The following is a 27,592-nucleotide window of genomic DNA, read 5'->3' as shown; positions in this document are numbered from 1 at the left end:
ATTATTGGCACTGAAGGGGTTAACGCCGGCCGCTGCAGTTTCTGCGTGTTTTGATTACTAAAGTTGAAACTAGAGCTTGCTTTATTCAACCCAAAAAAAACCCGAGAAGCAAACCGTGTGCAGTAAATTGGGTCGAAATCACACGGTAAAGCGTGCTGAGAGAGAGAGAGAGAGAGACAGGCAGGCTGGTATCGAGGGGAATGCAGTGTGGCTTATTGGAATTACATATTTCTAGAATTCTTCTCGTGTTGCTTGTTTTGCATTTAGCATTTTGTTTTGGATAAATATCGATTGTGCTGGTGGGTCTGAAGCGCAGTCACACACGCGTACATGTGGCGTGCAGATGGGATGAAGAAGCATTGAGCAGCCTGCAGGGTTTACAAGCGACAGCTTAAAGGGAGACAGATTTAAGGATTTGCACTGTCAGGTGCCCGAGAAGGACTCGAGGATTCCTCGCACTCCTTCATCCAGGCGCTCACGACCGCTGGTCCCGGGACCCGGTGCGGCGCCTCTGGGGAGAGTCTCATCCTCGCCCCACCTTTCCAGCAGAGGATTGTTCAACGCCCAGTCCCAGCCCACGGAATCAATAAAAGGGCAGGTGAGCCCCACCGGGAGTAGTCTCTCTCTCCGCACCAGGCGGTCAGCATGAGTGGCCAGAGTTGTTGGGGCTACGGAGATGATAACGGTGAGCCATCGGTTGCTTGTTGCTCTTTTTTTTAATTAACTGAAAATCCCGACCTATTGTGGAGTAGTACACTGCCTTAGCGATTTTAACATTGCAAATTTGGGAAGTAACATGTGTGGAGCAAGTGGTATGTTTTATAAAACCAGCACAATCTGAACTAGTTTGACTGTCCAGAACATTTGAACCTTAAGGAACTTTCCAAACCCCTCCCTCCTGAAATATTTTAAGTGTTTCATTAATTAGATTTAACTCTCTGCAAGAATTCTCTCTCTTCACAAATATTCCCCAGAGAGAATGAACACTTGGGCTGTGCATTGTTTGCCTGTATACCTATTCAGGAGCTTTGCCTGTGGTTGTTTGCCTGTGGTCTACCTGTTCAGGAGCTACAATGTGGGGAAGGTGGCAGTGGGGAAGGTGATGTATCCAGGAGATGTGAGTTGTTGGAGGAGACAAGGGGGTGTGATGAGATGAAAGGGACATTGAAGTTGCTTCAGAGAAAACATATTTTGGGTAAAGACTGAGATCATTTTGCCAAATTGCCTCTAAGGCTGTGCTGGATGAGTTTATCTTGAGGAACTCAGTGGGTCAGGCAGCATCTATGGAGGGAAATGGACCAGATGAGTGCCATATTGCTCTATGAAGGGTCTCAACCCAAAATGTCAACTGTCCACTTCCCTCCATAGATGCTGCCTGACCTGCTGAGCTCCTCCAGCATTTTGTGTGCTGCTCCAGGTTCCAGCATCTGCAGTCTCTTTCTGGTGTCTCCTGAGTTCTCTGTTCCCTTATAGGTCCCTTGAACTGGCACAAGCAGTTCCCATTTGCCCAGGGAGACCGCCAGTCACCTATCGACATTGTTCCCGCTGAGGCCGTCTACAATGCCGAACTGGAGCCCATCTCCATATCCTACAGTGGCTGCTCCTCAATGTCCATCTGCAACAACGGGCACTCGGTTGTAGTGGAGTTCGAGGATTGCAAGGATAAGACTGGTATGGAAAGGAGCAGATCAGGTTTCTGAACGGTCCACGAACACCACTTCGTCATTCCTCTTTCACACTTTGTTTATTTTTGTAACTTATAGTAATTCTTATGTCTTTGTCTTGCACTGTACTGCTGCCACAAAACAACAATTCACCACATATGTCAGTGCTGATAAACCTGATTCAGAGCAGTGTGTTAAGATAAGATCTTTATTAGTCACATGTACATCAAAACACAGTGAAATGCATCTTTTGCGTAGAATGTTCTGGGGGCAGCCCACAAGTGTCGCCACGCTTCTGGTGCCAACATAGTGTGCGCACAACTTCCTAACCCGTACATCTTTAGAATGTGGGAAGAAACCGGAGCACCCGGAGGAAACCCACGCAGACACAGGGAGAACGTACAAACTCCTTACAGACAGTGGCCGGATTTGAACCTGGGTCTCTGGTGCTGTAAAGCATTATGCTAACCACTATGCCACTGTGCCTGCCCAGTGCACTGTAACTTCACTGTAAACTGGCTTCAGTGAAGAGTCAGTTCTATTTGAAAACGCATGGGAAAAACATCCCTGAAGATCCTGGGAATCTGAAAGACAGAAAACGCTAGGAACAACTCAGCAGGTCAATAGCAATGTTTAAGTGTTTAGACAGACACAGGGAATGGCAGGATACGGACCATGTGCAGGTAGATGGGATTAGTTTGGATTGGCATCGTGCTCAGCACAGACACTGTGGGCTGAAGGGCCTGCTCCTGTGCTGTACTGTTCCATGCTTTGTTCTAGGTTGGGCAGCATCTCTGGGAACAGTCAAGGAAAGGTCACAGACCTGAAATATTGACAGTTTCTCTCTCCACAGATGCTGCCTGACCCACTGTTTCCAGCACCTTGTTTATATTTCTCTTTCACAACCACACAACCTTGCAAAGCACCTACAGCTAATGAAGTAATTCCGTGAAGATTAGCCATTGCTGTAATGTGGGAAATGCAGCTGCCACTTTGTGCACAGCAAGATCCCACAAGGTAAAAGATTGACAATGAATCAGTTTTGTTGATGTGAGGTGAAAGATAACTGCTGGCCAGGTCTGTCCTTGGTCCCCAGAGCACCCTGGGATCTGTTCTCATCCATTTGGCAAAATTAAATTCTCATTAAGTTAATATCTTAGCTTCTCTGTAGCAAGAAATGTGTGCTGGTGGCCAACGAATGTAATTGTGTATAGCAGATGTCCTTTACTGGATCGGTAGCTGAGAACATTGGGGACCTCTGTGAAGGGTAACCAACACCTAGAGATCCTTGCCCATACACCCAGCTGACACTGAAACCCCACCTCCACTACCAAGGCATCTGCATTTCTGTACCACCGTGATGTCCTGAAACTACTCTAATGTTGGACGTGAGGTAGTTGGTCTGTGCACAGCATGAAACACAAGCAAGTTCATGTTTATTAGAACTTAGAACAGTACAGCGCTGGACAGGCCATTCGGCCCATGATGTTGTACCGATTTGATGCCAACTTACACTAAATGTCCTCCTCCTGTGTATCATCCACATCCCTCCAGCCCCTTCCTATTCATGTGTCTATCTAAAAGTCTCTTAAACTCCAAAACAACAGTACAGTACAGCACTGGCCAGGCCAATCGGCCCACACTGGTGTTTGTTTATTGTTGCCATGGGCATACATACCCAGGGTATAAATGCCATGAAAATCACCTTTTGCATCAGCGGCACAGAACATTACAAGACCAGGACAAACATGTTAACATAAACTTAAATTAAGATAAATTATACATAATTTATGTGTGTAAAATAAGCATACTAGTACAAAACTGTATGTGTGAGAGAGAGAGAGAGAGAAAAGAAATATAGTCTGAGCTAGTGTTGGGGTTTTTCAGGTCAGCAGAGGGGAAGAAGCTGTCGTTGAACCTTGAGGTGTGGGTCTTCGGGCTCCTGTACCTCCTGCTCGATGGCAGCATCGAGAAGAGGGCACGGCCCAGATGGTGGGGGTCTCTGGTGTTCGTATTGGTTGATCAATATTAGCTGAGACAATGGAGAACACCCCTGCCTTTGGGATTCTTCGTGTCTGCAAGGGTAGTGATCAGATTTTCCAACCAAAAGGCAATGCCTCAGAGTGTGGCACCCCTTCTGTATCGTACTGGGGGCATCAGCCTAGGCGACACACTCATCCACCTATAGGGTACGAGTGGCTGGAATATTCGCTTTTTGCAGCAGAAACAATGGGATAACGAGCAGAATGGTAAACGTTAGTCATTGTGTCGTACCGCATGGAACAGGCCCTTCAGCCCACTGAGTCTGTGCCGACCATCGATCACCCACCCACACTAATCTCAATAGTTTTTATTCTTCAGAATTCTCATCAACTCCCCACCCACGTGCACAGGGGGCAACTTACAGCAGCCAATTAATCTACCTGCCCGCAAATCAATTTCTCTGAAGCGTTAGGAGGCTGAGGGGTGACCTTATAGACCTATACAGAATTATGGGGGGCATAGATAAGGTCGATGGTCACAGTCTTTTTTCCCGGGGGAGTCTAGAACTAGAGGACACAAGTTTAAGGTGAGAGGTGAAAGACTTAACAGGGACCTGAGGGGCAACCTCAGAGGGTGGTGGGTGTATGGAACTTCCCAGAGGAAGTGGCAGAGGTGGGTACAATTACAATGTTTAAAAGACATTTGGACAGGTACATGGACAGGAAGGGTTTAGAAGGATTTGGGCCAAAGACTGGCAAATGGGACTGGCTTGGATGGGATGTTTTGGTTGGCATGGATGAGTTGGGCTGAAGGGCCTGTTTCCATGCTGTATAACTCTATGGTAGCGAGCTCTGCTTGTTGGTCTAAGAGTGCACCACTGTGCCACAACCAGTTAGGAGTCTATGAAGTTAGAGTGAATTTGCAGAGACCTGGTTCAGGTCAGATTAGAACAGATCCTTCCCTAAAGGACATCAGTGACACAACAGCTTTGTGGTCACTGCTGATGTCTGGATGGGATTGGATTTCCTGGATTTTCAGACATCTGGGTTAATATTTCCAGTAATGTTAGTGTTACATTAACTTCTCTCCAAATCTCCCCCAGTTATCCAGTTACCAGCTTCTTTTGCTCCCGGTCTCTGCTCTTGAACCTTTCAGTTCCTTCCTCTATTCCTCTCCTGCATTGTTTGGACATCTGGGAACAGGAAGAGGCCATTCTGCCTTAGTTTGTCCAGCCAACAAGATCATGGCTGATCTGCCCTCCATTCACTTGCCTCTGGTACATGTTCCTGAATGCCCTTGCCCAACAAAACTCTATCAATCTCAAAGCTGAAACGTGCAGATGACCTCAACAATTTTGGGGCAGATGGATTTGCAGATAATCCCTGTGTAAGGATGTTGACTGAGCTGCCGCTGAGGAACTGAGCTCTGCTTTTGAAGTTGCATCTTGTTCAGGACTCCCACTGCTAGACGTGATAATGTCTCCCTACCCTCCTTCTCCAATCGCTTTAATCATTGGAAGACGACTTTAGATCATCCCTTGATCCTCTACTCAGTGGAGGATGTGCAGTCTGTGTCGTCAGAATGCAGTTAACTCATTTAGTCCTGGCATCATTTGCAGTGGCCAGTTCGGTCCATTACCTTGCAGAGGCCTCTGCCTCTTCACCGTCCCTCTTTGCACTGTGTGTGTGTGTGTGTGTGTGTGTGTGTGTGTGTGAGAGACACTCACTCTCTCGATCGTGTGTGTTCCTCTTTCACTCTCGTGTGTAAATTCCTCATGTGCTTCCCTCTCTCGTGTGTATGCATCTCCCTGTGGGTCTGTGTGTGTCCTTGACCCCCACCCCCATGCCCTTTTTTCTTTGCAGAAATTAGTTATTGGCATCTTATTGGGAAACTTCATGCACATTGAATGTGCTGCTGCAATGGTTAAATCTTTCCCTGCAGTCCTCAGTCAGTTAATTATTTACTTGGAACAGCCGTGTGGAACATTTTTATAGTTTGGGCTATAGCTGATAAATGAGCGATAATCACTCTTTAATTTAGACTCTCTAACCATGACACAGCAGAGTCTAAGAGTGCTGTGTTAGCAGAAACTATTTCCCTCTCTCACTCGCACTCTCCCTCTGTAATTTATTTTTGGGATCGGGACGTTACTGGCGAGGTCAGCATTTATTGCTTATCCCAAATTGTTCTCGAAAAGGTGGGGGTGAGCCGCCTTCCTGAACTGCTGCAGTCCTTTTGGTGAAGGTGCTCCCTCAGTGCTGGTGGGGAGGGAGACCCAATGACAAAGGACCAGCAATACATTTGCAGGTCAGGGTGGTATGCAACCCAGAAGGGAACCTGCAGGTGCCAATATCCCCCGCTGCCCTTGTCCTTCTCATTAAGCTGGAGAGGGTGCAGAAAAGATCCACAAGGATGTTGCTGGGCTTAAATTACAAGGAGAGACCGGATAGGCTGAGACTGTTTTGGTATTGGTTTGTTATTGTCACTTGTACTGAGGTACAGTGAAAAACTTGTCTTACAAACCGATCGTACAGGTCAATTCAATTTTCCCTGGAGTGTAGGAGGCTGAGTGACCTTGTAGAAGTTTATAAAACCATGAGGGGCACAGATCAAGTGGATGGTCACAGTTTATTCCCAGGATAGAGGAGTCTAAAACCAGAGGGCATAGGTTTAAGGTGAGGGGGATAAGGTAAAGGGGACCTGAGGAGCAACTTCTTCAGAGGGTGGTGGGTATATGGAACGAGCTGCCGGAGGAAGTGGTGGAGGCAGGTACAATTATGTTTAAAAGACGTGGATAAGAAAAGCTTCGGGGGATACGGGCCAAACACAGGCAAATGGGATTAATTTAGGTGGGCATCTTGGTCAGCATGGACAAGTTGGGCTGAAGGGCCTGTTTCCATGCTGTATGACTGTCTCTGTGGTAGAGGTGGTGGGTTTGGGAAGTGTCTGGGTGAATATCTGTGTTTGGTAGGTGAAGGCACTGTAGCTGTTGTGCACTGGAGGGAGACTTGACAAGGCAGGTCCCATCTTCCTAAACCCTCTCCAGCAACCGCAGATATCCATTGGTAGGTAGGAACAGAGAACCAATGTTACACTCAGATCATCCCTGGCTTAAATGGCAGTTCTCTTCCCCCACCCCCATAGCACATAGTCTGGCTTCCAGTAGAAAGGTACCACCACTTGCCCAGCACTGACAGTGATCAGAGCTCGTGGCTCCTGCACTGTCTAGGACCTGAGCAACAGCCGAGCTGCTGGAGGAACTCAGTGGGTTGAGCAGCATCTGTGGGGGAGAGAGAGCAGATTGTTTGTTGCTCCAGATTCCAGCATCAGCAGTCTCTGGTGTTTCCTGTGTGGGACCAGTCCCATTTGGTCAGAAGCCAGTTGAGATCACTTCCTGTCTGTGGTTACTTGACTTGGATTTAATCAAAGGCTCAAGGGATACCAGCTACAAGGGGCTGGGCTCCCTTGGTTTGGGTAAAATTATGACTTTGTGCTAAAAGTGGAGACAAATTGCAGGGTTGGCAAGGAGGTCTGTGATTGTCTGAGGAGCACCAGGGTTGAGTGAATGGAGGGAGCCACAGTGAACAAATGATAAACAGTTGCTACCTGCTTCTACAGAACGTGATCCAACACAGCAGCTGTGACTCAGCGGGACTGTATCACCCTGCCTGGCCCCCTCTCTGCCTCTAGCCATCCATGTCTCTCTCTGTGTGTCTCTCTCTCTGTGTGTCTCTCTCTGCTTCCCCTCCATGGTTCCACTACCAATTCAGACACTACAGCAGCCCCATAATCCAGGCTGACGCTTGTGTGTTGTACCGAGGGAGCATTGTGTGTGGGAGGGGCAGAACATCACCCCCCCGCCCCATCCCTTGGCAAGACCCCTGAGAAGGTGGGACTGAGCATCTTGAACTGCTGCAGTCCCACTGGTGAAGGAGCTCCCACTGTCCTGTTGGGGATTTAGACCCAGTGATGATGAAGGAATGCCAATGTATTTCCGAGTCAGGATGGTGTGGGACCTGGAGGGGGGCCTGCAGGTGTGGTCCGTGATGGGCTGGGTGTGGGTGGAGGGTGAGGTGGGTGTTTGGGGTAAAGGATGGCCTGGGTTATGGGAGTTGAGGTGAGAGAGGCGTGTGGGGAGGGGGTGGGAGAGGGGCATATGGGGAAGGGGGAGTTGTGAGGGGGAGCAGAGGAGAGTGGGGAGGGGGTGGGAGAGGGGCATGTGGGGGATAGCGTTGTGTGGGGAGGGGTAAGGAGGTGGGGAAGGTGATGTGGGGAGCTGGATGGGAGAAGGTGACGGGGAGGGGGGAGGAGCTTGTGGAGAGAGGCGAGGATGTGGGGAGGGGGAATTGGGGTGGATGGATGTGGTCCACCAGGGTGCTAAGCTCCAGCCCTCATCCTCTCTCCCTTTAAGACCCATTAATAGTACCTGTTCTGTTCCATGCCCTCAGCTGGAGATCAGTCATTGTTTTAGCCCCTCCCTCCTCCTGATCCCACACCCTCTTGGCTGTGATGATTGCGCTTTGGCTGAATGGGTGTGATTGTTGGGTGGGTCACACTGTGCCCTCTGACCTGCTCTGTGCAACTCCCACAGTGGTCAGTGGAGGTCCCTTGGAGCAGCCCTACAGACTGAAGCAGTTCCATTTCCACTGGGGACAGAAGGACAAACGAGGATCAGAGCACACCGTCAACGGCAAGTCCTACCCCGGAGAGGTGAGCCGGCGCCCTGGGACCAAGTACTAGTTTGGGAATGGGAGGATCATCGGAAAATGAGAAATAGGACTGGGAGTTGGCCGAACATCTATTTAATTTTCATCAACACGCAAAGCGCTAGAACTCAGCGGGTCAGGCAACATCTGTAGATATGTCAGTCCTCGGCCTCCTCCACTGCCAGGAGAAGTCCAAGTGCAAACTGGAGGAACAGCACCTCACTTTCTGTCTTGGGACCTTACAGCCTAACGGCATGAACATTGAATCCTCCCACTTTAGGTAATCCCCACCCACCCCACCAACCGTGCTGCTTCGCTTCTTCCCTTCTTCCCTTTCCCAGCCTATCTCTTTTTTTTTCTATCCCTTTTTGTTCTGCTTTCTCTCCTTACCTGTGACCCATCCCCCGGTGAATCTGCTCTCCCCTCTCCCCCATACCTGCCTATCACTATCTCTTACCTGCACCCCCCCTCTTTTGTCCACCTATCACTGCTCTGCTTTTCCCTCCTATACATCAGGCTTCCCCTTTTCCCATCTTCAGTCCTGAGGAAGGGTCCTGACCCGAAACGATGACCGCCTGCTTTTCTCCACGGAGGCTGCCTGGCCTGCTGAGTTCCTCTATCATCATAGTGTTTTTCATCCAGATTCGAGCGTCCGCAGTCCATTGCTCCTCTGTGGAGGGAAGTGGACAGTCCAGATGAAGGGTCTCGATCTGAAATGTTGACTGTCTGCTTCCCGCCTGACCCGCTGAGCTCCTCCAGCAGACTGTATGTTGCTCCAGATTCCAGTGTCTGCGGTCTCCTGCTTAATTTTCACCTTATTAAACTGAATTTAACTTCTCACTCGCGCTTCAATTTGAACTCTCAATCTCTAGATTATCAGCCCAGACACACAAGCATGAAGAACACAAGAAACGGGGGGGCCAATTGGCCCCTCTCCTCTGCTTCACAATACAATGAAATCATGGCTGACCTGATCTCAGTCTTGGCTCCACTTTCACCCCGGCCACTTTCCATGATTGGTGTTGGTTTATTATTGTCACACGTACCGAGGTACAGTGGAAAAATTCGTTTTACGTGCCACCCATACAGATTATTTCAAAATGTAATTACATCAAGATGGTACAAAGGGAAAACAACAACAGAATGCAGAATAAAGTGTTACAGTTACAGAGAAAGTGCAGTGCAGGCAGACAATGAGGTACAAGGGCCACGACGAGGTAGATTGTGAGGTCAAGAGTTCGTCTTTATTGTATAACCTTAAATCCTTAAAAGACCGAAAATATTTCCATCTCGGCTTTGAATATATTCAGGGATTTTTTTTTACCTCCGCTGCTCCCTACATTGGTAAATTGGTTTATTACTGTTGCGTGTACTGAGGTGCAGTGAAAAACTTATCTTGCATACCGTTCATACAGATCAATTCATCACATCAGTGCATCGAGGTAGTACAAGGTAAAACAATAACAGAATGCAGAATAAAGTGTTACAGTTACAGAGAAAGTGCAGGCAGACAATAAGGTGCAAGGTCATAACGCAGTAGAATGTGAGGTCAAGAGTCCATCTTATTGTACTAGGGGACTGTTGTTTGATAGTATAACCGCGGGATAGAAGCTGTCCTTGAGCCCTAGGGTAGAGATTTCCAAAGATTCCTGGTCCTCTGAGTGAAGACATTCCTCCTCACCTCTGTTGTAATTGTGAGGGGTAGGGGAATTAGCAACGTATTCCGGAACAGAATATGTAATTGAGATATCATTTGTTGCACATTCTGCCCCACTTCCCTACACCAACACTGGCACTGTAACCCAGAATGATGCTTTAACTGAGACCATCGCCGCACTCTGGCTCTATGGGACGGCGGAAGGTTACTCTCTCCTCTCCAACCTTGGACAATCAGTGTCTCTCTCTCTCTCTCCCCCTCTCTCTGTCTCTCTCCCTCTCTCATTGTAGCTTCACCTGGTTCATTGGAACTCGACCAAGTACAAAACCTTTGGAGAGGCAGTGGTGGAGGCAGACGGTCTGGCAGTGGTTGCTGTGTTCCTGGAGGTAAGCTTAGTTTTATTAAAGGCTGCCTGTAGTGGCAATGCAGTTCCCAGCCAGCTGAAGATCATGGGGGACTTGCACATCGATGAAACTTGGTGACCACAGTTCTGGGTGGCTGAGATTGATTTTGTGCAGAGAATTTAAACACATCTATCCTCCATTCACTGCATTTTTCTAGAGAAATTATTTATTAGGAGAAGTTGTGTAACTTGTTTGCCCTGGTCCTGACACAAAGTTGACTTTGTTTGGTGTGTTCAATCTTGAACCTGTCCCCACCTCCAGTCAATCAACTGATGGTGTTGGAAATACAGACCCTCATATTTTAGAGGAGAATTATTCATTTTTGTTGCCTGAAGTGTGTTTAGTTGGGAGTAGGGTACGAACATAAAAAGCAGGAGTAGACCACTTGGTCCCTCTACCTGCCCTGTCATTCAGAGAGATCCTGACTGCTCTGAACCTGGCCTTATCTCCACTTGCTGGCCTGTTCTCCATAACACTGAACATTTTTCCATTTTGCATTTGCACCTTAAATACTTTCAGTGACTCTGCTTCCACATCTCTGTGGGGTGGAGAATTCCAAAGATTCCCAACACTCTGAGATAAAAAAAATTCCTCCTCATCTCCCTCTCGCATGGGTGCACCTTAATCTGTTATACCCTGTCGGTCTAGTCTCCCCAATAAGAAATCCTTATCCTCTTAACTTCAACCTTGTCAAGCCCCCTCAGAATCTTTTATCTTCTTCTAAACTCCACTGAGTCTAGCCTCAACCTGACCTATTGTTCTGCAAAAGACAATTCCTTCACCTCAAGAATCAATTTACTGAACTTCGTCTGAACTACCTCCAATACAGGTATGTCTCCCTTAAACCTGGGGACCAAAGTTCCATGCAGTGCTCTAGGTATGATCTCACCAGTGCCCAGTACATTTTCCTCCATCCTCTTGCAATAAAGGCCAAAGAAAAGTGGGATTGATTCTATTCCCAGTGAACCACACAAATGTTGGTTATGACTGACCTTGTCTCGACTTCCAATGGGGTATGGAATGGGTGATGCCAGGCTACGGACAGAGTGTACGCCTCTTGCTGAGTTATCACCTCCAGCCAGCACTCACCAAGAAAGGTTGTGATCTGCACAATTGTTCAGACTATGTGTTGATACTTCATCCAATCCAGTTGTAAGTTGAGTTGGTAACATGGTGATTAAGTTATTGGACTAGTATCCAGAAACCTGGAGTGATGATCCAGAGAATTGAATTCAAATCCCAAAATTAAATTTGGTTACCTAAGTAATCTGTGACAGGAAGTGAATAATGTAACCATGAAAAAACTGGATTGGCGTAAAACATAATGTGGTCAGCAAAGGACGTCTGATGTCCTCATTGAGTCTGGTTGAAATGACTGCAAATCCACAGCAGTGTGGTTGAATCTTAACTGTGCTGTAGCCCAGCAAGGACAATGGGATGGGCCCAGAGAATAACAAACAAAAACAATGCATCTAATTGAGTAGTTTTGGACGGAAGGAATAGGCCATTCAGCCCCTCATTCCTGCTCTACCATTCAGTAAGATCAGGCTGATCTTTTACCTTGGCTCCCATTTACTGCTCCAACCCCATGTGTTGTGATAGAGTCATACAGCCCAGAAACAGGCCCCTCGTCCCAACTCATCCATGCTGACCACAGTGTCTCCCTGAGCTAGTCCCATTTGCCCACGTTTGTCCAATATCCCTCTAAACCTTTCCTATCCATGTACCTGGCTGAATGTTTCAGTTGTACAAAGAAGCTCTCATCAAATCTTTGTGATGTTGATTTGAGTGTAAACGTTGGCCAGGACGCTGGGGTGATCTCTCCTGCTGTGGAGTCTGTCATACAGCACAGAAACATCCTTCAGCCCGTTGATCCGTGATGATCACCAGGCACCCACCCACACTGATCCTACACTTATCCCATTTACTATTCACTACCCCCCCCCCCCATTCCCAACAACTTTTCCCAGATTCTACCCCTCCTCTACCATTCGGGCCAATTTTCTGTGGCCAGTTAACCCACCAACCCACATGGGCTGTTGGAAGAAACCGGAGCACCCAGGGGAAACTCGGCAGTCACAAGGAGAACGTGCAAAGTCCCATATGAACAACCCATAGAGAAATGGAGGACTATGTGGGAGGGAAGGGTTAGATAGATGCAAGAGCAGGATAAAATGTCAGCACAACATTGTGGGCCAAAGGGCATGTACTGTGCTGTAGTGTTCTATGTTCTAAATAACACGGGATTCCTCGCATCCACCCAGGTTATCTGACAAGCAGACCCCTAGAGTGTAACACTGCTTCAGCACTGCACTCTCAGTGTGGTCCACATGTTCATAAGTGGAGGGACGCCCACCTGCTCTGGCATGCATTGGGGTCCCATGTTGCAGGCTTCAGGCTTTCTTCAGTATCCAAAAGGCCATAAGACCAAGGAGCAGAAGTCGGCCATTCAGCCCATTGAGTCTGCTCTGCCATTCTATCACGAGCTGATCCATTCTCCCATGTAGCCCCACTCCCCACCTTCTCACCATAACCTTTGATGCCCTGGCTGCTCAGATACCTATCAATCTCTGCCTTAAGTACATCCAATGACTTTGCCTCCATAGCCGCCTGTGGCAACAAATTCCACAGATTCACCACTCTCTGGCTAAAGAAATTTCTCCGTATCTCTGTTCTGAATGGGCGTCCTTCAATCCTGAAGTTGTGCCCTCTTGTACTAGACTCCCCTACCAGGAAAAACAACTTTGCCACATCTACTCTGTCCAGGCCTTTTAACATTCGAAATGTTTCTATGAGGTCCCCCCTCATTCTTCTGAACTCCAAGGAGTACAGCCCAAGAGCTGTCAAACGTTCCTCATATGTTATCCCTCATTCCTGGAATCATTCCAGTGAATCTTCTCTGAACCCTCTCCAAGTCCATAAAAGCTCATGTAATAACGTGTGGAAATATTACTGAACAGCAGCCAGAGCTCTGGTGCACAGGTTTGAACCCTAACTGTGGCAACAGGAATTTAAATTCAGTTGATTAGTAAATGAGTAATTATAAAGAAAAAAGCTAATCTCAGTAATGTGAACCACGGAATGCACCTGATTCACTGATGCCCTTGAGGGAAGGAACTCTCCCTCTGTACTCGCTCTGGCCTCCGTGTAACTCCAGGCCCATCAATGTGTTGACTCTTAACCGCCTCCTCAGTTCAGGGGCAAGTGGGGATGGACAATAAATGCTGGCATTACCAGTGACCGTGACATCATGAATGCTACACAAGGAGAGGTTGAGTAGACTGTCAGCAGTGGAAAGGGTGAGCACCTTCATGTTCCTGGGCATCAGCATCTCAGCATCTATCCTGGGCCCAACACACTGACGCAATCATTGAAGAAGGCACGCCAGCGGTTCTACTTCGATAGGAGTTTGAGGGGATTCTGTATGTCACCAAAGACTTTTACAAATTTCTACAGATGTGCAGTGGAGAGCATTCTGACTGGGTGCATCACTGCCTGATATGGAGGCTCCAATGCACAGGATTGCAAGAGGCTGCAGAGGGTTGTAGACTCAGCCAGCTCCATCACGGGCACAACCCTCCCCACCATCAAGGACATCTTCAAGAGGTGGTGCCTCAAGATGGGGCATCCATCACTAAGGACCCTCACCACCCAGGACATGCCCTCTTCTCGTTTCTACCGTCAGGAAGGAGGTACAGGAGCCTGAAGACCCACACTCAATGATTCAGGAACAGCTTCTTCCCCTCCGCCATCAGATTTCTGAACTGTCCATGAACACTACCTCGTTATTCCTTTTTCTTTTGCACTATTTATTTATTTTTGTAATTTATGGATTTTGTCTTTGCTCTGTACTGCCATAAGACAACAAATTTCACCTCATCAAGGTCAGTGGTAATAAATCTAAATCTGTATTCATCAGAGTTTAGAAGAATGAGAGGAGATATAACAACAGTTGTAAAGGGCTTGACATGTTGGATGCAGGGCGGATGTTCCCCTGATTGAGAAGTCTCGGATCAGGAGCACAGGTTCAGAATAAGGGGTAGGCTCTTTAGGGCGGATGAGAAGAAATTTTTTCCCTCTTTGGAACTGTCTACCTCGGGCTGTGTTAAATCCATTCAAAACAGAGGTGGACAGATTTCTGGAATCGAATTAAGGGAATCGAGGGATATGGGGAAAGGGCAGGAAAATGGTTTTGAGGTGGAAGATCAGCCGTGGTCTTGGTGAGTGGTGGAAGAGGCTCGACGGGTGGAATGGCCTGCTCCTGCTCTGAGTTTGCATCTTGAATCCAGCAGGGAATTCGGGAGAAAGTTCCTGACCCACGGGGAGGGGGTGAGGTGAAAAATGGGGATGGTTTAAAGGGCAATGGGGTAAGAATACAAAGGAGGGATGTGCTGACAATGGGCTGGGAGGGGGAAGGGGCTAATGGCTTGATTCTTCCTTGTAAGGTCTTTGAAATTGGATGCTGTTTTAATAGAGGTGCTGGTTACCGAAATAATCCAGGCACATCCTAAAATCCTGCTCTCTTTCAGACCGGTGACCGACACGCCCAGCTGCACAGATTAACGGATGCCCTGTACATGGTGAAATTCAAGGTGAGGTGTGACAGACCTCCCTCTGTCCTGACTTGTCCACTGCTGCTTTGAGTTTGTGATGCAGCGCGATGGTCTGTTGGAGTTCTTTAGAATGTCCTTGCTGGTCCTGAGGGAGAATGGGGTGAGGGTTCTGTTTATACCCAGTAGTCCTCAGCTGTGCGGATGACTGGAAAACTTGGGTAGAGGGAGTCACCCACGTGTTCAGGGGCCAAAGTGTCCTGGAGACCATGTGCGTGGGGTCGACTGGTTGTTGGAGTGGAGTGAAGGCCTCAATGCTTGCCCAGGGTTCTTCATGAGCAAGTGGGGCACCGGCCTCTGCAGGGAAAGGTGGAAAGTTTGCCTCACTGGCAAAGACATGGGTTCAACATTGCTTTGAGAAGATACGACAGTACAGCACAGGAATAGGCCTTTTGGCCCACAATGTCTGTGCTGAACACGATGCTAAATTAAACTATTCCCTCCCGCCTGTACATTGTCTGTACCCTCCATTCCCTGAGTATTCATGTGTCGATCTTAAACCCTCTTAAGCGCTTCTATCATATCTGCCTCCACTACCACCCCAGCAGCCCATTCCAGAGGCACCCACCACTCTGTTTTTTAAATAAAAAAAACACTTGCTCCGCACATCTCTTTTGCACTTTCTCCCTCACCTTGAGTGCATGCCATCTAGTATTTGACATTTCTACCCTGGGGAGAAAGATTCTGACTGTCTACCCTGTCTATGCCCCCTTAGTTTTAGGTGTCTTGGGTTTCAGACACCAGATTCTGCAACTGCTGGAATCTGGAGAAACACATAAGATGCTGGAGGAACTCAGTGGGTCAGGCAGCATCTGTGGGGGTGAGATGGACAGTGGACATTTCAGGTCGAGACACTTCATCTGGACTGAAAGATAGAGGAGAGATAGCCGGTATAAAGAGGTGAGGGGAAGGGGTTGGTAGAGCTGGCAGGTGATAGGTGGATCCAGGTGATAGGCAGATGGAGGAGGGGAGGGTGGGGACGGCGACAGAGGCCGGGAGGTGAGAGGTGGAGGTGACAGAGGGCTGCGGATGGTGGGATCTGATAGGTGAGGAGGGCAGGTAGGAACGGTGGGGAAGGGGAACTAGCCTCTTTATACTGGCTACCTCCCCTCTATCTTTCAGTCCTCATGGAGGGTCTCAACCTGAAATGTTGACTGTCCATTTCCCTCCATAGATGCTGCCTGACTGGCTGAGTTCCTCCAGCTTTTTTTTGTGTGTTGTTCTGGCTGGTCTGTGCTGCTGGATTAAGCTTGTTTGTGAGCGTTTGCTCTGGAGGAGCTGAATCAAAGCTGGGGCAGGCATAGCTATGGAACTCGGACTGAGCCCAGGAAGTGGACCACATTCCCACATCTACCTCGGGAACAGGCTGTGGGAACTCTGGCTACCACAGTGTCACCACCCTTCACACCACGGCCTGGAGTCCTCGACTGAACTTTGTCCCCCTTCTGATGATCTGCTGAAGGAGGCAACCCTGCATCCAACAGAAGCACAGCAAGATCCCACATGGGATGGGATCCCATCCTCCAATCCAAGAGCTTCCCCAGTGGTTTATTCTCGGTATCAGGCGATGGTTGTGTGTGGGAACCCACAGAGTTGTACCCATCTCTTGGGAGGATTCTGGTTTCTGACAACAGTAACAACGCCCTGTATCTTCAATGCAATAGACAACTTCACAGAAGTGTGTCATTTGGGGGAAAAAAAACTGAGCCAGAGGAAGGGTTGCCAGCAGCAGGTTTAGTTATTTATTCAGGGGATGTACATTCCCCGGCAAGTCCCCAGCCAGGTAGCACGCTGGATTTCTGTCACTGAGGGATGTTTGTGAACTAGATGTACTGTATATTCAGGACAATCCACTGTGTCCGTGGTCTCTATTTCTGGTACCCTTTTTAAGTTTCTGATTTATTTAATTCTGCTGCAATGTAAATCGAGCTCAGCTTTCTGGGTCAATAGTCCAGATGTTAATCCAGGGACTTAACCACTGCACTACCACAGCATTTCACCACTGCTCGTTCCACCATTCTAATGTATCTGATGCCTGACTCTGTCCCACTGCCTCAGCAACTTTATCCACACAGAGGGTGGCGGGTGTGTGGAACGAGCTGCCAGAGGAAGTGGTACAATAACAACATTTGGCCAGATACGTGGACAGGAAAGTCTGAAGAGGGAAATGGGCCAAACGCTGGCAAATGAGACAGGCTTGGTTCTAAGATATAAGATTTCTTTATTAGTCACATGTACATTGAAACACACAGTGAAATGCATCTTTTGCGTAGAGTGTTCTGGGGGCAGCCCGCAAGTGTTGCCACACTTCCGGCGCCAACATAGCATGCCCACAACTTCCTAACCCGTACGTCTTTGGAATGTGGGAGGAAACCGGAGCACCCGGAGGAAACCCACGCAGACACGGGGAGAATGTACAAACTCCTTACAGACAGTGGTGGGAATTGAACCTGGGTTGCTGGCCCTGTAATAACGTTACGCTAACTGCTACACCACTGTGCCTGCCCCTTTACTGTGCCTCCCCCTAACATGTTTAACATGAATAAATATGCGATTATCTGCTTTTAGAACCAAAGCGAATACTCGCATATTTATCCAGGTTAAACTACATTTGCCATGAATTTGCCCACTTACCCAACTTGTCTAAATCACATTGGAACCTCTTCGCATCCTTTACACACCTCACACTCCTCAGCTTTACATTGTCTGCAAACTTGGAGATGTTACACTTAGTTCCCTGAAATCATTGATGTATATTGTGAATAATGAGGGGCCAGACGCTGATCTCAGTGGCACCATGCTAGTCACTGCCTGCCATCTGAATAGAATGGATGGGCATTTTGTGGGCATAGAGGAGTTGGACCGAAGGGCCTGTTTCCATGCCATGTGTACTCTATGACTCTATAATCCTCTGTCCTGAGCTGGCTCTTCCTTTGTCTACCTGCACTGCACTTTCTCTGTAAGTGTAACACTGTATTCCGCATTCTGTTTTTTTTTATTATTTCGATGTGCTATGTATGGAATGATCTGCCTGGATGGCACGCAGACAGAAACTTTTCACTGTATCTCGGTACATGTGACAATAATAAACCAGGACTAACACCAGACTCTATCCATTTCTTGGCAGGAAACGCAGGCCCAGTTTAAGGACTTTGACCCACAGTGTCTGCTGCCCAAATGTAGGGATTACTGGACATATGAGGGATCCCTCACCACACCTCCACTCCACGAGAGTGTGACCTGGATTGTCTTCAGGGAGCCCATTGCAGTGTCTGAGAAGCAGGTGAGTGACTGTGTGGAGCTGGAGCTGCCAACAATCCACTGTGCCCACAGGAGCAGGCCGTCTGGTTTGTGCCATTCCAATGTGGACCAGGTTAAACATGCCCCACCTCTCGGTCTGTGGGGAGCGGGGGGGGGGGGGGTGTCTGCCTCCACTACCCTCTCACGCTTGGTGGGTTCCAGCTCCCCACCATTTGTGCAGTCTGAACATTTTACCTCTAATCCTTTTACCTATTAAACCTAGGCTGTGTCTCCCGCCCCTACCCCACCCCCCCCACCCCGTCACTGAGATCTGTTGAAGGAATTAGGTCCTTCACTCTGTCTTGTCCTCTCCTCGGACTATACACTTCGATTAAATGGCCCGGTGTTCTTCCTTGCACCGGCTCCCTACCACTCCACTTGCTCTGGTATGTCACACCGCGTGCTGACGCCCAGTACTGGATGGGCAGGGATGTCTCTCGACTGGTCCCGGCAGAAACCAAAGCCACCAGACATTCCCCAGCTGCCTGAGGGGCATTGAGACCAGCATGAACAGGAAGGGAATGGAGGACCATGTGCAGGCAGATGGGATTAGTTTGGATTGGCATCATGGTCAGCATTGACATGTTGGGCTGAAGGGCCTGTTCCTATGCTGTACTGTTCTCTCCCTGGCAGATATTAGAGTGGATCTAGAACTTTAGCAAGCTTGGTCTCTTGTTTGACTCTGTTCAGTTCTCTTCCCCGTCCTGGAGATCGTTGACATTAACTCTTTCACATCCCTGGCCTCCATTTGCTTCCACCATGAAGCGTTTTGGTGGAGTGAACAGCGCCAGACCCAGAGTCCCAAGCCTTTCCACCACTGGCACAGTGGTAGAGCCGCTGCCTCACAGCGTCAGAGACCCGGGTTCGATCCCGACCTCTGCCACTGTCTGTGTGGAGTTTGCACGTTCTCCCTGTGATGGTGTAGGTTTCTCCGGGTGCTCCGGTTTCCTCCCACATCCCAAAGGTGTGTGAGTGGTCGGCTAATTTCCCCCAGTGTGGAGTAAGTGATAGAATCTCGGAAGAGTTGACAGGAATATGGAGAGAAAATAGAAGCAGTGTTGATGGGAACTTGATTCAGAATCAGGTTTATTATCACTGACCTATGTCATGAAATGTGTTGTTTTGCAGCAGCAGTACAGTGCAAGACTAAAAATTACTAAAAGTTACAAAAATAAATAAATAGTGCAAAAAAGGAATAACGAGGTAGTGTTCATGGGTTCATGGACCGTTCAGAAATCTGATGGCAGAGGGGAAGAAGCTGTTCCTGAATCGTTGAGTGTGGGTCTTCAGGCTCCTGTACCTCCTCCCCGATGGCAGTAATGAGAAGAGGGCATGTCCCAGATGGTGAGGGTCCTTAATGACAGATGCCGCCTTCTTGAGGCAGCATCTCTTGAAGATGTCCTCGATGGTGGGGAGGGTTGTGCCCGTGATGGAGCTGGCTGAGTCTACAACCCTCTGCAGTCTCTTGCGATCCTGTGCATTGGAGCTTCCATACCAGGCGGTGATGCAACCAGTCAGAATTGCATTGAGACACCAGCCTGCAGATGCAGGAAGTCAGCAGGTCAAGCAGCATCTGTGGAGGACTGACGTAGGGCCTCAACCCAAGACATTGACCATCCCTCTGCCTCCACAGATGCTGCCTGACCCACTGAGTTCCTCCAGCTGTTTGTTTTTTGCACGGTTACATGGACTTGTTGGGCTGAAGGACCTGTTTCCATGGTGTAGACCCTATGAGTAGGCCTTCTACAACTATGTACAAGGCAGAGGTCAGGAGCTCGATAACACTCCTCACTTGCCTGGAAGTTTGCAGCTCCAACAACTCTCAAGAAGTTCAATAACATGCAGGACAGTGCAGCCTGTTCAATCAGCACCCCACTCATCACCTTAAGCGGTTACCGGCACCCAGTGGCTGCAGTGTGTACCACCTCCAAAATGCACTGCAGTTACTCACCCAGGCTACGCCCTCAGCATCTCCCAAAACTCCAACCTTTCACATCAAAAAAGGACATGGGCAGCACCTGCAGGTTCCCCTCCAAATCGCACACCATCCTGACTTGAAAATATCTCGCCGTTCCTTCATCGTCACTGGGTCTAAACCCTGGAGCCCCCTCCCCAACAGCACTGTGGGAGCACCTTCACTAGAAGGACTGCGGAGGTTCAACAAGGTGGCTCACCCCCCCATCCCAAGGGCAGTTAGGGATGGGCCATGCCACAAGTAATCCCCTCTGGTTAGGGAGTTGGTGACAAGGAACTGTCTTAAGGGAGAGAGAGGGCAGTGTTCTTTTGCACACAAGCTTGCTGGAACGTGACAAATGGGAAGGGACGAGGCAGGGGAAGACGTGGGCTACTGGAGTATTTGTCACTGCAGTGGGAAGGGCTGATGAGCTGTGAGTCGTTCCCACCACTAAATCTCTGGATTCATAATTCAAGTGAAATTGGCCTTTCAGACACTCCCAGTGTTTTGTCACCCATGGCATTTCCTGGGAAGCAGGTTAAGAGTTTCCAACTGGCCTTGATGACATCTGATGTTAAGGGTTTGTTAATGATTAATCAGCCACTTCATTAGATTCAAGGTGATTGAATTATGAGGTTATAAAGATACTGTGAATGGTCCCCAGGTTCCAGAGGACGAGAGACGATAAAGTCTGATTATGCTGTAAAGCTTCTGTCTCTATCTCCACTCAAAGCTCTGCATCATTCCTCTTGCCCGCCTTTCACTCTGGCATCCTGTTGGGGGTGGGGGTATTAAGTCCATCTGCGAGGCAGGGGTGTTGTTACAATTTCACCTGGACTGATCTGAATGTGGAGAATGGGATTCATACAACAGCCAATCAAAGTGATCAGTCGCCCAATGGCCGCCCTCTCCAGCCAATCAAAGTGACTAGATTACTTATCTGTCTTGGATTATCCAATTAAATAGCTCTTTTGCCTTCTGAAAGTTTTCTGACAAACCAGGAAAGATGAGGGAAAAGGTACTTATTTGTTGGGATAATTTTTCTTGTTGGTCTCGCATGGAGCATAGACTTGGACAGCTGGGGGAGAAGGGTAGCCCCCATCTCTCACTGTCTTGGTGTGGAAGGCTTTGGTTGGGGCATGGTCAGAGTTGCACTATTGTTCCTGTGGGATCCCATGCATTGATCTAGCCCAGAAGTGATGGGCCAAGCAGCCTCGCTCTGAGCTGTAAGGTTGCATCATGACAGCACTGGTTGTGATGGTGAAGGTCCCTGTCAGTACGTGACCCAGCCCAGCCCAGTGTGTGATACAAGGGGACTGGGCCAAAGTTACTCACCCTAACGACAGTAAGATCACAATTACCAGCCGGCGGCAGCAGTAGGTGGGGTGCAGGAGCTGACTCAGACTTCCCCAGCACAGAAACAGGCCCTTCAGCCCACCTTGGCCATGCTGACCATGATTTAAGGATATCCTTATTAGTCACATGTACATTGAAACACAGTGAAATGCATCTTTTGTGTAGAGTGTTCTGGGGGGGCAGCCCGTAAGTGTCACCACGCTTCCGACGCCAACATAGCATGCCCACAACTTCCTAAGCTGTACATCTTTGGAATGTGGGAGGAAACCGGAGCACCTGAAGGAAACCCACGCCGACACAGGGAGAATGTACAAACTTCTCACAGACAGTGGTAGGAATTGAACCCGGGTCGCTAGCGCTGTAATAGCATTACGCTAACCGCTACACTACTGTAGCTGCCCTATCCAAGTTAATCCCATTTGCCTGCGTTTGGCCCATATCCATCTAAACATTTCCTCTCCATGTTCCTGTCCAAGTGTCTTTTAAACATTGTAATTGTCCCCACCTCTGCCACTTCCTCTGACAGCTCGTTCCACACACCCACCACCCTCTGTTTAAAAACTTAGCCCTCAGATCTCCCTTAAATCTCTCCAATTGCACCTTAAACCTGTGCCCTCTAATTCTAGAATCCTCTGCCCTGGGACAAAGCCTCTGACTACCATATCTCTGCCCCTCATAATTTTATAAACTTCTGTAAGGTCACCCCTCCAAGGAATAAAGAGCCTGTCCAACCTCTCCCAATAACTCAGGCCCTCGAGTCCTGGCAACATCCTCGTAAATCTTCTCTGCCCTCTTTCCAGTTTAACCACATCTTTCCTATAACAGGGCCACCAAACTGTCCACAGTGCTCCAAATGCAGCCTCACCAACGATTTGTACAACTGCAACATAATGTCCCAACTCCTGTACTCAGTGCCCTGAGTGATGAAGGCCAGCGTGTTAAATGCCTTTTTCACCACCCTGTCTACCATTACACTCCCTACCATGCACAGTACAAGTCCTGCACTGGTTTGACTTTCCAAAATGCATCACCTCACACTTATCTGCATTGAAATCCATTTGTCACTCTTCGGCCTACTTCCCGAAATGATTGAGATCCTCCTGTAACCTACAATAACCTTCTTCACTATCAACACCTCCTAATTTTGTGTCATCTGCAAGCTTGCTGATCAAGCCTTGAGTATTCTCCCCACATTCGCCTTAACCCCCCTGATTCTACTACTCCCCTACACACTGAGGGGAAACTTACAGCGGCCAATTAACCCACCAACTTGCACGTCCTTGGGATGTGAGAGGGAGCTGGAGCATCCGGGGGAAACCCACGCATGGTGACAGGGAGATCATGCAAACTCCACAGACAGCAGCAGAGGTCAGGATTGAACCCGGGTCTCTAGTGCTGTGAGACAGCATGTGTGTGTGTGCACACGCAGGGTGCATGAGAGCAGGAGTGTGCACACATGCAGAGTGGTGTGTATGTGCAAGTGCGAGTCTGTGTGCTTGCGTGCGTGAGAGTCTGCATCTGCTTGTGTGTGTGTGTTGAGGTATGTGTTCCTTCGCATTGGGTGTTCGGTAAGTTCCCTCCAGGCAGATCAGTAGATCCCACACTCAAACTCAGATGAATTGCCCAGATATCAGAGAATCTAAAGCAAGAGACACCTCCCTCCAACCCGCCTCATCTGGCACTGGCTCCTGGGCCAAGGGGCTGCTGGAGGGCAGCAGCTGGTCAGGGCAGTGGTTCACCACCACCTGACACTCTCACTCTGATCTGGAGATTGGGAGCTTCAGCCCCACTCCAGAGACCCCAGAGTGTGCGCTGTAAATGCCTGGGGTGAGAGGAGAGGCTGTTCCCAGCCAACAGGGAAACAAAACTGCACCTGCTGGAATCTGAAACAAAAATCTGTGGAGAGAGAAACTGGTCAATGTTTTGGGTCAAAGATCCCCAGTTCTGAGGCAGGGTCCCTGACCCAAAACATTGACTGGTTTCTCTTTCCACAGATGCTGCCTGACTGGCTGAGTTCTTCCAGCATTTCTGTTTTAGCATCTCTGTCAGTGCAGTTTTCCTTCAGTATTTCATAGTCACACAGCATGGAAACAGGCCCTTCGGCCCTACTGGTCCATGCTGACCAAGATGTCCATCTAAGCTAGTCCCATTTGCCCGCATTTGGCCCATATCCTTCTCAACCTTTCCCATGCATGTACCTATCCAAATGTCTTTTAAACATGATTGTATTGTGCATCAGCTGAGAATTTTAGCTTGGTTTTTGCAATGGGACTTGAGCCTTTATTTATTAGGGACAAGAGGCCATTCAGCCCTTCAATCCTATACCACCAATGAAATGAAAGCCTGGCTGCTTTGTGCCTATTGATCCGAGCTTTGAACCATGCTGGGATTTACTCTGTATTCCAGCTTCTACTTGCTGTCTGCTTGGCATCACTCCCTCGATCCCTGTTCTCTTGCAGATGGATAAGTTCCGGATGCTCCTGTTCTCGGGAGAGGAAGAGTCGGAGAAGTTACGGATGGTGGACAACTACCGACCCCCACAGCCCCTCAAAGGGAGGAGAGTCTTCGCCTCTTTCCAGTCGTAACCCAATCTTCTCACCAGCCCCTGGTGAAAACCCACCAACCAACCCACCCACCTTTGGGGCAAAGGACCAAGTCACAAGACCTGGAAGGGAAATTGGTCTGTAGCTCATCTTTCCCACCCCTCGTTATGTTGGACCACCTCCCACTCATTGGTGTTGGGCGGGTGTGGTACCAGATTAGTCTCACCCTGGCTTCCACCTCTCTAAATGGTGTCTGGGGCTGTTAGAGAGATCTCACCCCTTGTCCATAGCTGGTGTTCACGTGTGAATCTGCACTTGAAGCAGTTTTGCACGTGAAACCAGCACAAAGTTGGGGATCTGTTTGTGAGTTCCACCTTCAGTCTGGTTGTCCCTCTCTCTCCCTCCTTCCCCCTCCTTTCTCTCCCTGCCCCCCTTCCCAACCAGAGTAACCAAGATCTTCAGAATGAGGAATCATCTTTGCCACCTACCAGCATTGCCCTGTGTTCAACAGACATTCAACCCATTCTAGTTTAATGATGGGACAGTAGGGAGTGGGATGGGGTCCAGTCGCAGGCACTGGCAGCTGGAGGCAGTGTGTAAATCCAGGGCTGATCCAGAGGGGTTACTTCACGTAGGCTTGGTGGAGATTGGCTTCAGTGAATCCCAGCAATGATGACAAGTTATTGAACTCGTTTATAATGGGCTAATTGTCCTGGGAATGAGAGTATGCCCTGCTTCATGGAGGAGCTGGGTTTCAAATTCATAGAAAGTCTAAGACACCTGACATTCAATGGTATCACCATCACTGAATCCCCCTCTATCAATATCCTGGGGCTTCCTATTGACCAGAAACTGAACTGGAGTCGTCACATACACAGTGTGACTACAAGAGCAGGTCAGAGGCTGGGCATCCTGTGGTGAGTAACTCACCTCCTGACTCCCCAAAGCCTGTCCACCATCTACAAGGTCAAGTCAGGAGTGTGATGGGACACTCCCCACTTCCCTGGGTGAGGGCAGCCTCAACCACACTCAAGAAGCTCGACACCATACAGGACATAGTAGCCAGCTTGATAGACACCCCATCCACACTCATTCACTCACTCCACCACCGACACACAGTAGCAGCAGTTTGTACCGTCTACAGGAGGCACTGCAGCAACTCACCAAGACTCCTCAGACAGCACCTTCCAAACCCACCACCTCTACCAGCTGGAAGGACAAGGGCAGAAAAAGCACAGGGAACACCACCCCCTGGGAGTTGCCCTCCGAGCCCCACACCATCCTGACTTGGAAACATATCGCCGTTCCTTCACCGTCGCTGGGACAAACCCTGGAGCTCCCTCCCTGACAGCACTGTGGGTGTACCCACGCCTCAGGGACTGTAGCGGTTCAAGAAATGTTGGCTTGGCCTTTGAAGCCCACAGCCCTTGAATGAATAATAATGTATAAGCTGGGGTTAGTTAGCAGTGGCTGTGAACTTTGGTGACCAGTTGGAGTTTATGATAATTTCCCTCACCCGCAGAAGGTGTGTAGTACCTAGCCAACGTTCCATCGCCACTGGGCACTTCTCTCCAACAACAGGAAGAAATCTGCCGTCTATTGTTGGACAATGCTTCAATCTTAAGATATCTTTATTAGTCACATACATCAAAACACACAGTGAAATGCATCTTTTTGTGTAGCATGTCCTGGCAGCAGCCCGCAAGTGTCGCCACGCTTCCGGCGCCAACATAGCGTGCCCACAACTTCCTAACCTGTATGTCTTTGGAATGTGGGAGGAAACCGGAGCACCCGGAGGAAACCCACACAGGCACGGGGAGAACGTACAAACACCTTGTAGACAGCGGCCAGAATTGAAAGCTCAACACCATCCAGGACAAAGCAGTCCACTCAATCTACTCCCCATCCCTCCACCACCGGCGCACAGTGGCTGCAGTGTGTACCGTCTACACAATGCACCACAGTTACTCACCCAGGCTACTCCGACAGCACCTCCCAAACCCACCACCTCTGCCACCGACAAGGATGAGGGCAGTGGGTGCGGGGGAACGTCACCACCTGCAGGTTCCCCTTCAGGCCACACACCATCCCACCGTGGAAATGTTTCACTTTTCCTTCATTATAGCTGGGTGTAAATCCTGTAGCTCCCTCCCCAACAGCACCTTCACCGGAAGGACGGCAGTGTTCAAGAAGGCAGCTCACCCTCACCTTCCCAAGGGCAGATGGGGATGAGCTGGCCGTGCCAGTAATGCCCCCATACCCAAAATGGCAAAAAGGAAGAGGAGATGGTGTGGGGGCCATGACACTGTAGAGGGAGTCTCACCCTGAACCTTTGCATTAGTGCAGCTTTTGATCTGTGGCCCAAGTTCTTTAATTAACTTGGGTTTACAGTGGATAGCAGTTATACTATGGGCTGTGAGAGACTAGGGTTCTGGACTGGCCACATGCTGCCTGATGAAGTTATATGTTTGGCTGTGTGTTGACAATGCGTGACCATTGTATATTGACTGGATCCCATTGTCCGGGTGAAAGAAGACCTGCGGAGACACCAGAGACTGCAGGTGCTGCAATCTGGAGCAACACACAATCTGCTGGAGGAACTCAGCGGGTCGAGCAGCATCTGTGGGGTTGGGGGGAAGAGGAAGTGTTGACGTTTCAGGTTGAGACCCAGCATCTGGCCTGAGAGGGGAGGGGTGAGGCAGGAGCCTGAGGTGATTGATGGACTGAGGAGGGGTGTAAGATGACGGGCAGGGGAGGGGAGGGGAGGGGGTGGAGCTGGGCGATGGAGGCAGACAAAGAGAAATAAAAGTGAGAGGTGGGGGGAGTGGGGGAGGGGGGTTGGGTGTAAAGTCTACACCTGGAATGACCGCCTACTCCATGGCCATCTCAACAAGACTTCTGAGACAGCACCTTCTAAACCCACATTTTCTACCAGCTATGGCCTACGTCCACTCCACTTGTTGAAGAATCTCTCGGGAACCATCCACACTGATTGTGGGATCTCTGTTCTGAATCATCTGGTCTCCTGACAGTAATTTATTAAATTAATCAACAGTTGGATGATTATTTGATTCCATTTGTTTTGTCTTTTGTTAGACCAGTGCAAGGAGGAGATCTACACTTTGTGGCTTCCTTCCCAGCTGTCAGCTCCCTGGAGAAATAGAGATCCAACCTCAACCTCAGTGGTGGCTCATTTGTCCCAGGGTTGGGTTATTTGTGTGTTTTCCCCGTACCTCGCCCCTGCTTTTAATCCACAAACTGGTGACAGGACAGAGACCTTGCTGCGCTCTACAGGACACTGACAAAGAGGGCGGCATTCTCTGCAAGAGGGAAATACAGAGCCTCAAACTCCAGGTAATCCAGTGCTCCTCCCGTGCCTGAGCAGTGCCCTTGTGTCGGTTGTGTGAACCTTAGA

General features: G+C 49.1%; 1 protein-coding gene across 1 annotated transcript; it reads left to right on the top strand.

Annotated features, from left to right (window-relative positions):
• The first annotated feature begins 215 nt into the window (after positions 1-215).
• Positions 216-26,916, top strand: ca7 (carbonic anhydrase VII). The gene is made up of 7 exons (XM_052028440.1): positions 216-685; positions 1,474-1,671; positions 8,239-8,357; positions 10,301-10,396; positions 14,944-15,006; positions 18,152-18,307; positions 24,094-26,916. The coding sequence occupies exons 1-7, from the start codon at positions 646-648 to the stop codon at positions 24,217-24,219; spliced, it is 798 nt and encodes a 265-aa protein (XP_051884400.1). The 5' UTR covers positions 216-645; the 3' UTR covers positions 24,220-26,916.
• Positions 26,917-27,592: the final 676 nt, after the last annotated feature.

Source organism: Pristis pectinata, chromosome 13, assembly GCF_009764475.1.
Source record: "Pristis pectinata isolate sPriPec2 chromosome 13, sPriPec2.1.pri, whole genome shotgun sequence".
Classification (NCBI taxonomy): Eukaryota; Metazoa; Chordata; class Chondrichthyes; order Rhinopristiformes; family Pristidae; genus Pristis; species Pristis pectinata.
The sequence above is the reverse complement of the archived record's forward strand: the minus strand, read 5'-3'. Positions and strand labels throughout refer to the sequence as shown.

Bases quoted from the DNA above. Each gene is read 5' to 3' on its own strand.
- ca7 (XM_052028440.1), top strand. From the start codon at position 646: ATGAGTGGCCAGAGTTGTTGGGGCTACGGAGATGATAACG. The intron at 686-1,473 runs GTGAGCCATCGG...GTTCCCTTATAG, and splicing joins GGGCTACGGAGATGATAACG to GTCCCTTGAACTGGCACAAG. The intron at 15,007-18,151 runs GTGAGGTGTGAC...ATTTCTTGGCAG, and splicing joins TGTACATGGTGAAATTCAAG to GAAACGCAGGCCCAGTTTAA.